Consider the following 11,435-nt stretch of genomic DNA (forward strand, 5'->3'; position numbering starts at 1 on the left):
TTGTTTTTAGGTTTATTGTGTTTATGCGATCAAAATTTGGGCAATCCTGATTGATTTATAATCTAGGTTTGCTTTCATTAGATTAAAAAATGGGAAATTTCATTGTTTTTGTTGGGCAATTTGGGTTTTAATCTATGACTTATTATTTGATTTTTGTTGTCCTCTTTCCTGTTTTGATATTTTTAGTCAAAGATATATTTACTAATTTCAATTTTCGCTTAATTTCCGATTGTTACTATGGGGTTTTGTACATGAGCTATAATGCTACTTAGATTGATTACTTGATGAACAAATTAGTCTCTTATTAGTTCTTTTAATTTTTTTTTTTTACCATGTGATTGATTTATTATCTTTTTATTTAACTAGCCCGTGCATTGCATGGGTTAGGGACTAGTTATTTTAAATTAGAAACCGTGGCTTTCTATGTGGGTTGAACAAAGTTTTTACGTTGGCTGAAATCATAAAAAAAATAAAAATCAACAACAAAACAACACAAACTTGGGCAGAATCTAAAATGAGTTTCAAGTTGAAGGACATGCCGACACGTAAGTCTTACCCAATCCTAATACGACATCGTACGATGTTTTGATCCAATTAAGGAAAACCAAACATCTCCGACAAAAAGCACACACTAGAGAAGCAGAAGAAAAAAAAAAAAACTTGGCTTTTGACACACAGAACAGAGCGCGTCCGACTCGGAGAATCTCTCCGATTCAACTCAGTCCGTTCCCATTCAACGGAGATCGAAAAAAGCGTTGCATTTGATCGAAACGGGCTGTGTCCAAATTCATAGATAGAGAAACCTTTTTTAGATCTGACTCTGTAAGTTTGGAATCTACTTTCTTTTTTGTCAATCTCTCTTTGCTTTTAGATCACTTTTCGTTTCTTTTCATGATGAAAGATCACTAAGCTTTGTTAGTATTATATATATATGTGATAATGTGTGTTTTCTATGTTATGAGACTGATTGCTGACTCTTTTTTAGTGGGTAATTTTGGAATGTTGTTTTGGGATTAGGGTTTTGGTTTATCTCAAATTCTATGACTGAAATGTAACATATTTTTGTTTTTAATTTGTAATGTTGGAATTATATCTTAACTGGGTTTTGGGTTTTTGTTTTTGTTTTTGTTTTTGTTTTTGGTTGCTCTGGTTGTTGTGTTAGAGAGTGAAAGAATTTGTAGAAGTAACAGGATTTTCTTATTATATAAAATAAAAAAGAATAAGAAAATTTTAGAATTATTTTCTGTGTGAATTCCATGTGACTTAGGCATTGCTTATTAGGCTAAATATGCTTATGTGAATATGCTTCCAAATTAATGGTTCTGAATGCAATGCACCCATTTGAGGGAGTGGATGGCTGGCTGGCTAAAAACATTGGAAGAATGATATTAATTGCTAAGGCTGATTCTATACTCTTTCTCTGTTGTGTAAATGACTCACATTTTACACGATGTCCCATTTGTGGTTATAGGTTGTTATTATGTCAATGTTGTGAATTTAGTATTTTTATTTTTTATTTTGGATAAGTTATTTCATTTTAATACCTTGATGGTGTGTGTAATCCTATAGTTGTTGAAAACTTGAGCACTTTTGGCTTTATAATATAAACTTTCTTAGTCTTATGGAGGTGTGACTTGGTTTGTAATATAGTATTTAAGAAATCATTAAGAGTCATTACCCAACATTATCTTTTTCCTTTCTTTTTTTTTAGTCAAGAGACAACAATAACAACAACAAAACAACCAAGCCTTAGTCTCAATTTTTTTTTGTTTGGGGGGGGGGGGGGGGATGAACCCTTGTTGGGTTTGTTTACGTGCTATTGAATTTTCTTCAGTAGATGTTTGACTGTTTATCCATTGCAGACCTCATAGTTTTGGGACTAAGGTTTTGGGTGGTGGTGTTGTTGTTGTTGTTGTTGTTGTTGTCGTAGATGTTTGAAGGTTTATCATTTGAACATTAATTTGGTTCTCTATAGATCTATTGGTCGTTTGCATGGACCATAGTCATACACATTGGGTGTCTAATTTGTTAATATGTTTATGATCACTTGTTAGTGTATTGATTGCATTTAACCTCTTCTCTTTTAGCATGCATTACTTATATTGCATTAATATGTGTGGATTTGGATTTTGCAGATTAAAAAGACTATTTTTTAGGTGCTTTATATATTTCAGTGAGCCTGTGAAGCAGTCACTCTATACTCCAGTGAAGCTCTCGTAAACTTCTACAGCCATGAGCTTTGTTTTCCGAGGGACAAGAGGAGATATAGAAACTGGATTTCCAGGATTTATACCTGAGCGGCGTGCAATGGTATGTTTATTGTTATTTATGCATTGGATCGAGTTTACTGTTGTACCCAAATCTTTGGTTGGATATTTTTATCTTATATATCTATTTCCGATTCTGAATCATTAATCAATAAGTTTTTGATATTGATTCTGCCCTCCATCAGCGGGTTCATACGGCGCGTTCTGTTAATTCCAACTCACTAGCGTTTCTCGTCACAGGTATTTACTGTCAATTTTATTTATTTTGTTAATTGATACGTAATGTCAAAAATTGCGTTTCTCATCTACACATTACTTGTTAATGTGTGTCAGTTCTCTTGCTATTCATGATACTTAACTCACACCAGATGTCGCCTAACTTTCTGGTATGTTCTTGTACTGATTTTCTATGTTGAGAATTTTTTCTTTATAGCCTACGTTTGGATAGAGCTGAAAGTAGTATTCAGCTGTGTTTGCGTCTAAATGAGTGGGTCATGTGCACTGTTCACGGGACCCACAAGTATTTTTTTCAACAAAATTTTTATTAAAACTGGGTCCTATAGTACTATTCACACATTTAAAAATTATTTTGCTATAGTGTTTTCAGTTTTCAACAATAAGCGGTATCCAAACAAACTGATAGTATATGATCTTGAGATTTTAAATTTTTTCCATAAGTGACTTATTGGCCCCTCTTGTGAGTAGCTTTGGCTAGTGCTTGGTGTGTTCTTGATGGCCACAACGCTGAGGATGTATGCAACTTGTCAGCAACTTCAAGCTCAGGCCCAATCTCATGCTGCGGCAGCCAGTGGGCTACTTGGTCATACTGAACTACGGTTGCATATGCCTCCATCCATAGCACTTGCAACAAGAGGGCGTTTACAAGGACTCAGACTTCAGCTTGCACTTCTTGACAGGGAATTCGATGATCTAGGTCTGGTAGTTATGTTTTGGTTGTGTATTCTATTATTGATTATGTATTTTAAAGCTTATAAATTGAAATTATACCATTGACGGCCAAAGCTATATAACATGTGATTTTATTTTATTTTAGATATTATTTTGAGCTATTTGGTATTGCATTTCAGATTATGAAACTTTGAGAGCACTGGATGCTGATAATGTGCCCGCTCTCTCTTCTATGAGTGATGAGGAGATAAATGCCCTTCCAGTCCATAAGTACAAGGTTGCAGCTCCTCAAAAGTATGTTCTTCTGGTTGAATATAATATTTGGATTTGGTTGGAGTAAATGTTGATTAGAAGTGTTGATTACTGAATAAAAAATAAAATATAGTTTCCTCTATGAGCTTAGCTCAAAGAGTACCTCCTCCCCTTGTAAGAGAAAGCTAGAGGGTGAGGTCATGGTTTCAAGTTCCATTGGTTGTGCGGCTAATTACCAAATTTAAAAAAAATAAAAATAAAATGTAAATATTGTTTCTGGCCTTTGGCAACCCCTAGAGTTTTCCTATAGCTGTTTTGATTACTTTTAAATTAGGTTTTTTTTTTTTTTTTTTTTCTTAAAAAAAAAAATAATGGATGTACTATATTTATATCTGGGTTTGTGATCCATTTATCTTCCAATGTTTTGAATACAGTGGTGGTCAATTGATGCAACCGGCCTCGTCTTCTGCATCTGCTGAGGTATTTACTATATTAAACCTTTTTTCCCACACTCTTTTGTAGTACTGCTTGCTTGCATGACTTGTGGTATATATTAAAGGGAAAAGTAAATAGATGCCCTAAGCCTAAGGGCATTGGTTTAGGAAATATTTTGAGAGACTTTTTATGGAAAAAGAAAAAAACAGTTAATTTTTTGAGAGCTTTTTATATTTTCCATGAACGTGGTGTTAAAACTTTACTAAAATGGTTTATTAACAATTGCCATAAGGGCACCCGTTAACATGACCCTATATTAAAAAATCTACTGTCTGATCAGGCCTAACTTTTGTGCCTCCTTGTAAACATAGGAATGACTGTGCACACGTGTACTTTTTTAGCACCCCCCCCCCCCCTTTTTTTTGCCCTTGTGTGTGAAATTTGTTGAGTGCAAGGGATTGTCTACAAATCATGCTATTCTTTGGCATGCCTTGCTTACAATTTTGAATTGTATTTTATATGCTATGAAGCACTGACGTGGCTGGGAGGGTGCCGCATTGGAGTCCGACGCGGGGTGCGGTGTTCGACACCCTTGCATTTGTGCTGCGTTTGATTTTTTTTTGAATTTGCGCCAACTTGGCTCTGATTCGTGCCGACTCGGCTTTGATCCGGGCCGATTCGGGCTGATTTGACCAGAATTGAGTTGTATCAGCCGAATCAGATCGTATCGACCGGCAGTCGAAACTGACTGAAAATGCCGAAATGGCCAAAAAAGGCCGAAATCTGCCTTGAATCATGCCGGAACAGCCAAAATCAGCTTTGAATGAGGCCCAAACATCCTAAATCTGTCCTTCCTCAATTTTATTCTGAATATTTGTTGCTTCTTTTGTGTTTTCTTTTTTGTTTTGTGTTTCTTGCCTTCTTCTTTCTTTGTTTTGTGAACCAAGGCCATAGTAATGTGTTTTTTAAGAATATTTTAATAGTAAAAATATATAGCAAATAAAAATAAAAATATTTTAATAATTTTTTAATCGCCGCACCCGCACCCTACTTTTTCAAGATTTGCTGAGTCCCGCACCCACACCTAAATTCGGAAATGCACCCGTGTTTCATAGTATATATATAATTGCAAAGATCAAGGTGGAAAGTGCTTCCCCCCCCCCCCCCCAAAAAAAAAAAACCCACAACAAATAATATAAGTAATGAGTATTATTAAGTTGTTCACATTGGAGGCTGATAGTTAGAGATCAATGTATGAATTTGAACTGTTGTAACATACAAGAATAGAGATAGTCTTTGTTTGCTTATATTATTTAAACATGATACACTTTTCCCCATGTGAATGAATTTTGCATTCCTTTTGTGTCAGAGGTTTTCATTTTACATTCTACAGAACATCTATTTTTTTGGGATAATGATGATGATGAATAGATGACGTCTGTTTTTACTTCTCTTGAACAGAAGCAAGACAATGCCCATGCAGTTGGGAGCACAAAGGCATCAGATGATGAACTGACTTGCAGTGTTTGCTTGGAGCAAGTTAATGTGGGAGAGCTCATCCGTAGCTTGCCATGCTTGCATCAGGTTCCTCGTTTTCTTGCACTGAATGATTTGCTAAGACACTACGGTTCCTCATCTGTAGTGTCTTAGCAAATCTTTGAAATTTTTAATTATTTTTTTATTAAAATTGGGCATTTGTTAAAATAGATTGCTTCAAACTTATAATCTGTATGTTTATGGGAAACCTGTTCTACAATGGGTATGCTCATCTGTGTCAAAGACTCAAAAGTTACAGTCAGAATACACTGGTTGTGCGTCTCATATATTCTATTACTATGACAGTCATAGCACTCTGTCATTTCACATGAACAACTAATATATCCCATCCTGCAGCATAAGGTGATAGAAGCTCAATTCTCCAAGTTTATGTCAATAGCTTCCAAGTGAAGAACAGAATCCCATAACTCCTTTATAAAAGTTTAAATTTTGTGATACACTAACTAATTGGACTGGTGGAAATCCCTTTTTGGAGACATACTGAAAACTGTGTTGCTTAGATTCATCTCGATATGACTCCGATTTGTGGAAGAGCCTTTTATTAGCATAGATAGTATTTCCTCACGTTCAGTATGTTATACTAGGTGGTTATTTTGAATGACGTAAGTCAGCGTAATTATTATTGCAATCCTAATATATTTTATCGTCTTGCAGTTTCATGCTAACTGCATCGACCCTTGGCTGCGACAACAGGGAACATGCCCTGTTTGTAAATACAGAGCAGGATCTGGGTGGCAGGAGAATGGACAAGGTGGTATGGATGCTTCTTACATTGTTTAAGTACCAGCACTGTCCTAGACGTGGATTCATGATGCTTTGAGATACATTCACCCATGTTAATATGCCGTGGATCTAACTGGATCTGTCAAAATAATAGGTCCATTTTGTAAGTAATGGCAGCATTGGTGTAATTATCATTTGACGTAGGCACCATTAGAAAACTGTGTCATCAGTCACATTACAAGTCTTTGTTTTATTCTTGGAGGATCCAATTGGAATTAGATCTGTTTTAAAATTACTTGGAATAGGGCCTAATTTCTTTTGTGGTTTGGGGGGGTGGTGGGGACGTTTGTTTTTGTTATTCCACTTATATGGCCAAGAGCTTAGTAGCTCAACTATCAATTTGTCACAATTAGGGGTCCATTTGGTAATGTTGTTCTAGTAATGTTGTTTGTATTTTTTTGAAGTACATGTGAGTGAAAATATATGTAATGTTGTTTAAAAACTGAAAATTGTTGTTTAAGTGCATGTACCAAACACCCCCCTAATGTTTCCAACCGAGTTGTTTAGGATTCAAATATGCCCCCCTCCTCCTCCCCCTCCAACTATCAAATTATAAACAAAATAAATAAATTATTCCACTTATGTGTTGCAAAGCATTGGTAACCACTGTGGTTTGTATTGTTAAGATGTCAATTTTTGTGCAAAACTTCATTAATGCATACAAGACATAATTGGACTTGAAATACTTTCATGTAAAGGCCAAGAAAGATAAGTGCAAGGCTACCTTGATTTGATTTTGGGTGCATTTTTAATTTATTTTTGATAATAAAAAAAGGTTCTACTTAAACCAAACTCATGCATGGCGTGGGACTCCGATATAATAATGGGGTTTTTCTTTATTTAAGAGAAATGCTATATCCATAATATTTTTTGAACAAATCATAAGTGATAGGTTGTTATGAGTGGGCAAAAATATAATTTAAGTTGTAAATTCAAATTATAACCAATAACAACTTACCACTTATGATTTGTTGTGAAAAAAGTTTTGAACATAACACTTCTTTTTATTTAAACCCACAACCTCAAATTTGCAAGTGATACTGATGGGCTATGAAGACTCCAGACTTCCTACCATTAGGCCACCTCCACGGCGGTAGGTGTATTTTTAATCTAAACAAACCTTGTTAGGTTGGAAAATTACTTACTCAAACTAATATTTAAAAAGAAAAGTATTAGATCATGTCTCTAATATTGTGTTTAAACTTTCTATATCAATTAATAGTTACATAGAAAAGTCCCAAATGCATCATATTAACAAGTAAAAATTTTCCCTCCAAACATCTAATACATCAAGCTCACAAAATAGAAATTCTAAGACCTAAAATGTAATGACTAACAAAAGTAGAGACTAAGTGAGAACTAGCATGAAAATGGTAAAATTAGAATGACATTGTTATTGGAAGGATTGTAATGTAGGATGTAGGTGAGAAATTATTGAATGGATTATAGTGGATACTGTAATGTGTACCGATAAAAAGAATACAGAATAAAGTTATAGCATATTTAAAGGGTCAAGTTGATTTGGATTCAGCAGTTTGAAAAAAAGAAAATTACAAACCAATCTAACCTCTTTTAAAAATTCTCAACCCGCGGAAAACCAATCCATTACCTACGGTTGGATCAGATTGTTCATGTAAAGGCATCGTGCGCTTTTAAAAAGGAAAAAAAAATGTAAGAGGACCATTCCCATTGCATGCATCCCAAAGAATTGTGCAAATAATCAGACAACATTTTATTTATTTATATCACTGATTGACCATGAAATTCAATACTGCTGGCTTGTAAATGGGTTCATTCACAACCAACAGGATTTCCAAACCAGCATAGACTTGCGCACCTTTCAACTGTTACTATTGTCATAGTAGTAGTACACTCTTGTCTTTAACTCATGAAATAAGTTTGAAGTATCCATTCAGTTATCATAGATCATTTTTATGTAAATAAATATGTGAATGCCCTTATTTTGCTTTGCCCTTTCCCTTTCCTTGACCTTTCTTGGATTCTAACTTGGCTTGAACTCTGGCAGCAGCAGCAGCTTTAGCTTCTTCTCTCTTCTTCTTCTCTTCTTCTTTGATTGTGGCAGCAAGCTCCCTCTGCCTTTTCAGCTCTCTGATTTGAGGTTTGACAAGCAACACAGAAAATTAAATATTTCTCAAAATAGGTAAATCTCAGGGAAAATAAAATGATCTGGGTTTGTATTTCTAGAGAATAATACATGGAAATGATAATAATGTATAACTTACTCAAGCCTAGCCCTCTCCTCTGAAACGCTACCCAAACTTGAACCCTTCCGTGGCCTGCAGGCCACTAATTCCACCTCAAAGATAAGTGTCGCACTGCATGAAATACAGATAACAGTGGGTGCATTAATTTCGCTGAAATTGGAGGAAAACGATCTACTTGCAACAAACCAACAATAGCCAAAGGAATTTTTTTTTTTTTTTTTGATAAGTACCAAAGGCAATTAATCACGCAAATGCAAACTTTTCTGAAGACTTTGTTAAGAATCACAAACAAAGTAGTTCAACACTAGCAGTCATATAGCAATGTGCTAGACTAGCACATTGCTATATGAGGGTTGTACTTGTGTAATCCTAACCACCAAGACTCATTTTCCAATCTTTTGTCTTCTGGAAGTTTTCCCTCTGAAAATTTGTTGGATGATCAGTTCAAATTGTTCAAGGAAAAGGTTTGTTCAAGGTCCCCAACAAAGTCAGTTATAATTTTATTTCTTTTTTGCTTGGTAATATAAGTCCTTGTGAGGACCCATGCTCCATCCCCTGGGTAGGATGACTCTCAAGCTTGCTAGATACACTTCAGTGGTGTTTCTGGAAAATTTAATGCATGTAATTTCACATAGCTACCAGCTCTTTAATTGTGTTTCTAAGCAATTTTGTAAGATAAAAGTACAATGGGATTACTTTGGTGGGATATCTGGCGGAGAACCTGCACTTCCATAGGCATATTCTGGCATGCAAGTGATTTTTGCAACTTCCCCAACCTGCAAATCAAACATCAAATATATAATAAAAACTTGAACCTATATGTTCAAATGAATTCCATCAAGAGTCGCAAATTCTGACCTTCATGGTTTTCAATGCAATGTCCCAAGCCTTGATTACAGTGCCCTTTCCAACCTCGAAAGAGAACACAGTATTATCCTCCCGTGTAGTATCGAAAACTTCACCATTTTCAGCAAGAACGCCTTCGTAATGAACTGCTCAACACAAAAACCATATTGTGATGATCATAGACTTATTTTAACTTCCAAACACTTTTATACTTAGTAATTTAGACATTTTTGTCACAAATACCAACAGGGAGTAAATATTAGAAAAAAGAACATACCATCAACAAGAGGAAGGTCATCCTTTGGAGCAATGGCATTAGCTTTGGCTTGCCTTACAATTGTCTTAAGAACACCTCCATCCCCAGTTAAATCAATAGCATCACCCATGGCTCCAAACTGTCAATGTCCCGTTAGGCAGAAGTCACATCAAGTGATCAAGACATAGGAAAAGCTGAATGCTACCAAGACTTTAAATCTTTCCAGATACTAGACCAAGGAATGCTCAGAGCCTCAGGCTGTTAGTATGATTTGCATGGTGCTACCACACTGATAAACTATCACTAAACAGATGTTATAAACTTAAATTATGAGAAGGATGAATAAGGACCAAAGAAAGCATCTTGATATCAAATACAAATCCAAACTAAGATGCGGGTTACCATTGAAGACGGCTTTCAATGATGTAATAAATGATACGCAATCATTGAAAGAAAAAAGGTTCTCATTTCATAACTTTAAGTTTGAATATAGATATTGATAAAAAATGAAACAAAGTAAGTACAACTACAAGAACACGCTGATCCTACAAAGTATGTCTACAGTAGGTTGTTATCCATGCATAAACTTGGACAAATGAAACAACTAGAAAGAGTCTGGACCTTTTTCACTTACTAAATCCTAAGCCCAAGGAAAGTATTTCAACATTACCCCCAACAAGAAAGAACATGACTGATAAGATTGAGGTATTATGCGAATCTGCCTAATCCATTCCCTTAACCACTCATATTTAGTACAACAGCCAATACTACCCTTGTATCTCAGTCTCTAACAAGTCAAATTATTTATGTAAAAAGGAGGGGGTACATGCAATCTTCTTCTTCTTTTCTCATATATACTATATAATTTCAACCAATGACATCCGTCCCATGATGATTGCTTCTCATCATCAGATCAAGACACCAATTGGTTTTTTTTTTTGGTGTGTGTGTGTGTGTAGGCGGGGTTCGAACCCAGATATTTTATTCCATGACAACAGACTTTTACTATTTGAGCTATGAAAATATAGCACAATATCTACCACCCTAAAGATAATGATGTCCACATTACAAATTTCAGATATATGCTATATCACAGTATCCTCACAGCACAAACCAGATAAATAATTCCATTTATACTACAATTCCCTGCTTCCTAGTTACTCGGTAACCATGCAAGCTCTAGAAAATGTTGTTTTGGTAAAAAGATTAGTTAGTCAAATGCACTAAAACAGTATTAACAAAACAAAACAAACCCACCAAAAAATCAAAAAACCCAGTTCCCAAAATCATATCTTTCTTGGATTCATCAACTAAATTTAACGAAAAAATAAAAATAAAAATCAGAGCAGAAACATACAGAAAAAGAGAATCTAGGGCTTCACAGAGCTTTAGTACGGACGAATCGGCAATCGGTTTTGAAGTTGAATATTTCGGCGAGTTTCGGAGAGATTCGGTGGCCATAGGAGTGTAAAAGCAAAGTTCTCGCTACAAGGCAACCATGGTGGCCTTTTTATTCTGTGTGTGAAATTTGGGGGTGCGTGAAGTGCACGCGCTAACGTTTGCGCGTGTGGGATGTTATCTACTGGACTTCAAAACGGTGAGTTTTAGACCATCTATACATGGGATATATTCCGGACTAGGGCTGCTTAAGAAATGCCTGTTTACGTTCAGTCTGTAACTTTGTTTAGCTAAACAAGCCCATCTTCTCATGTATGATAACGCGTATGTGAACAAGCTTGCAAACATGAGATTTCACAACATTCTGTTAAGATAAAGGCTGTGTTTGGTTCGCGTAAAATCATTTCCGGAAAATATGCTATTTTCCGAAAATGCTATTTTCCGGAAAGGAAAACGTTTTCATGTGTTTTGGCTGTCACAAAATTCATTTTACGGAAAATTAATTTT

General features: G+C 35.3%; 2 protein-coding genes across 5 annotated transcripts; one reads left to right on the forward strand and one right to left on the reverse strand.

Moving 5' to 3' along the window:
• The first annotated feature begins 619 nt into the window (after nt 1–619).
• On the forward strand, nt 620–6,600 carry LOC115954916 (E3 ubiquitin-protein ligase SDIR1-like). Its single transcript, XM_031072917.1, has 9 exons — nt 620–822; nt 2,136–2,310; nt 2,453–2,507; nt 2,601–2,653; nt 2,973–3,201; nt 3,356–3,470; nt 3,863–3,908; nt 5,325–5,447; nt 6,075–6,600. Exons 2-9 carry the CDS (start codon nt 2,233–2,235, stop codon nt 6,198–6,200), a joined length of 825 nt encoding a protein of 274 aa, XP_030928777.1. The 5' UTR covers nt 620–822; nt 2,136–2,232; the 3' UTR covers nt 6,201–6,600.
• Nucleotides 6,601–7,918: 1,318 nt separating this feature from the next.
• LOC115954878 (peptidyl-prolyl cis-trans isomerase FKBP20-1-like) lies at nt 7,919–11,002 on the reverse strand. 4 transcript variants are annotated; one of them, XM_031072849.1, is made up of 6 exons: nt 10,888–11,002; nt 9,552–9,827; nt 9,287–9,420; nt 9,125–9,204; nt 8,447–8,539; nt 7,919–8,312 (listed from the first exon to the last, which is right to left on the reverse strand). In XM_031072849.1, exons 2-6 carry the CDS (start codon nt 9,658–9,660, stop codon nt 8,162–8,164), a joined length of 567 nt encoding a protein of 188 aa, XP_030928709.1. In that variant the 5' UTR covers nt 9,661–9,827; nt 10,888–11,002; the 3' UTR covers nt 7,919–8,161. The 4 variants fall into 4 exon arrangements, with proteins under 4 accessions (XP_030928709.1, XP_030928708.1, XP_030928707.1 ...); XM_031072848.1 differs by having other exon boundaries at nt 9,552–9,833; XM_031072847.1 differs by having other exon boundaries at nt 9,552–9,669; nt 10,888–11,001.
• Nucleotides 11,003–11,435: the final 433 nt, after the last annotated feature.

Source organism: Quercus lobata, chromosome 8, assembly GCF_001633185.2.
Source record: "Quercus lobata isolate SW786 chromosome 8, ValleyOak3.0 Primary Assembly, whole genome shotgun sequence".
NCBI classification, from domain to species: domain Eukaryota; kingdom Viridiplantae; phylum Streptophyta; class Magnoliopsida; order Fagales; family Fagaceae; genus Quercus; species Quercus lobata.

What these genes read in the sequence shown, in the direction of transcription:
- LOC115954878 (XM_031072849.1), bottom strand. Translation starts at nt 9,660, where the DNA reads ATGGGTGATGCTATTGATTTAACTGGGGATGGAGGTGTTCTTAAGACA. An exon ending in TGACCTTCCTCTTGTTGATG is followed by an intron (nt 9,421 to 9,551) that starts GTATGTTCTTTT and finishes TGTGTTGAGCAG; the next exon opens with TTCATTACGAAGGCGTTCTT. An exon ending in TTGCATTGAAAACCATGAAG is followed by an intron (nt 9,205 to 9,286) that starts GTCAGAATTTGC and finishes TTTGATTTGCAG; the next exon opens with GTTGGGGAAGTTGCAAAAAT.
- LOC115954916 (XM_031072917.1), top strand. Translation starts at nt 2,233, where the DNA reads ATGAGCTTTGTTTTCCGAGGGACAAGAGGAGATATAGAAACTGGATTT. An exon ending in AAGGTTGCAGCTCCTCAAAA is followed by an intron (nt 3,471 to 3,862) that starts GTATGTTCTTCT and finishes TTTTGAATACAG; the next exon opens with TGGTGGTCAATTGATGCAAC. An exon ending in GCTTGCCATGCTTGCATCAG is followed by an intron (nt 5,448 to 6,074) that starts GTTCCTCGTTTT and finishes ATCGTCTTGCAG; the next exon opens with TTTCATGCTAACTGCATCGA.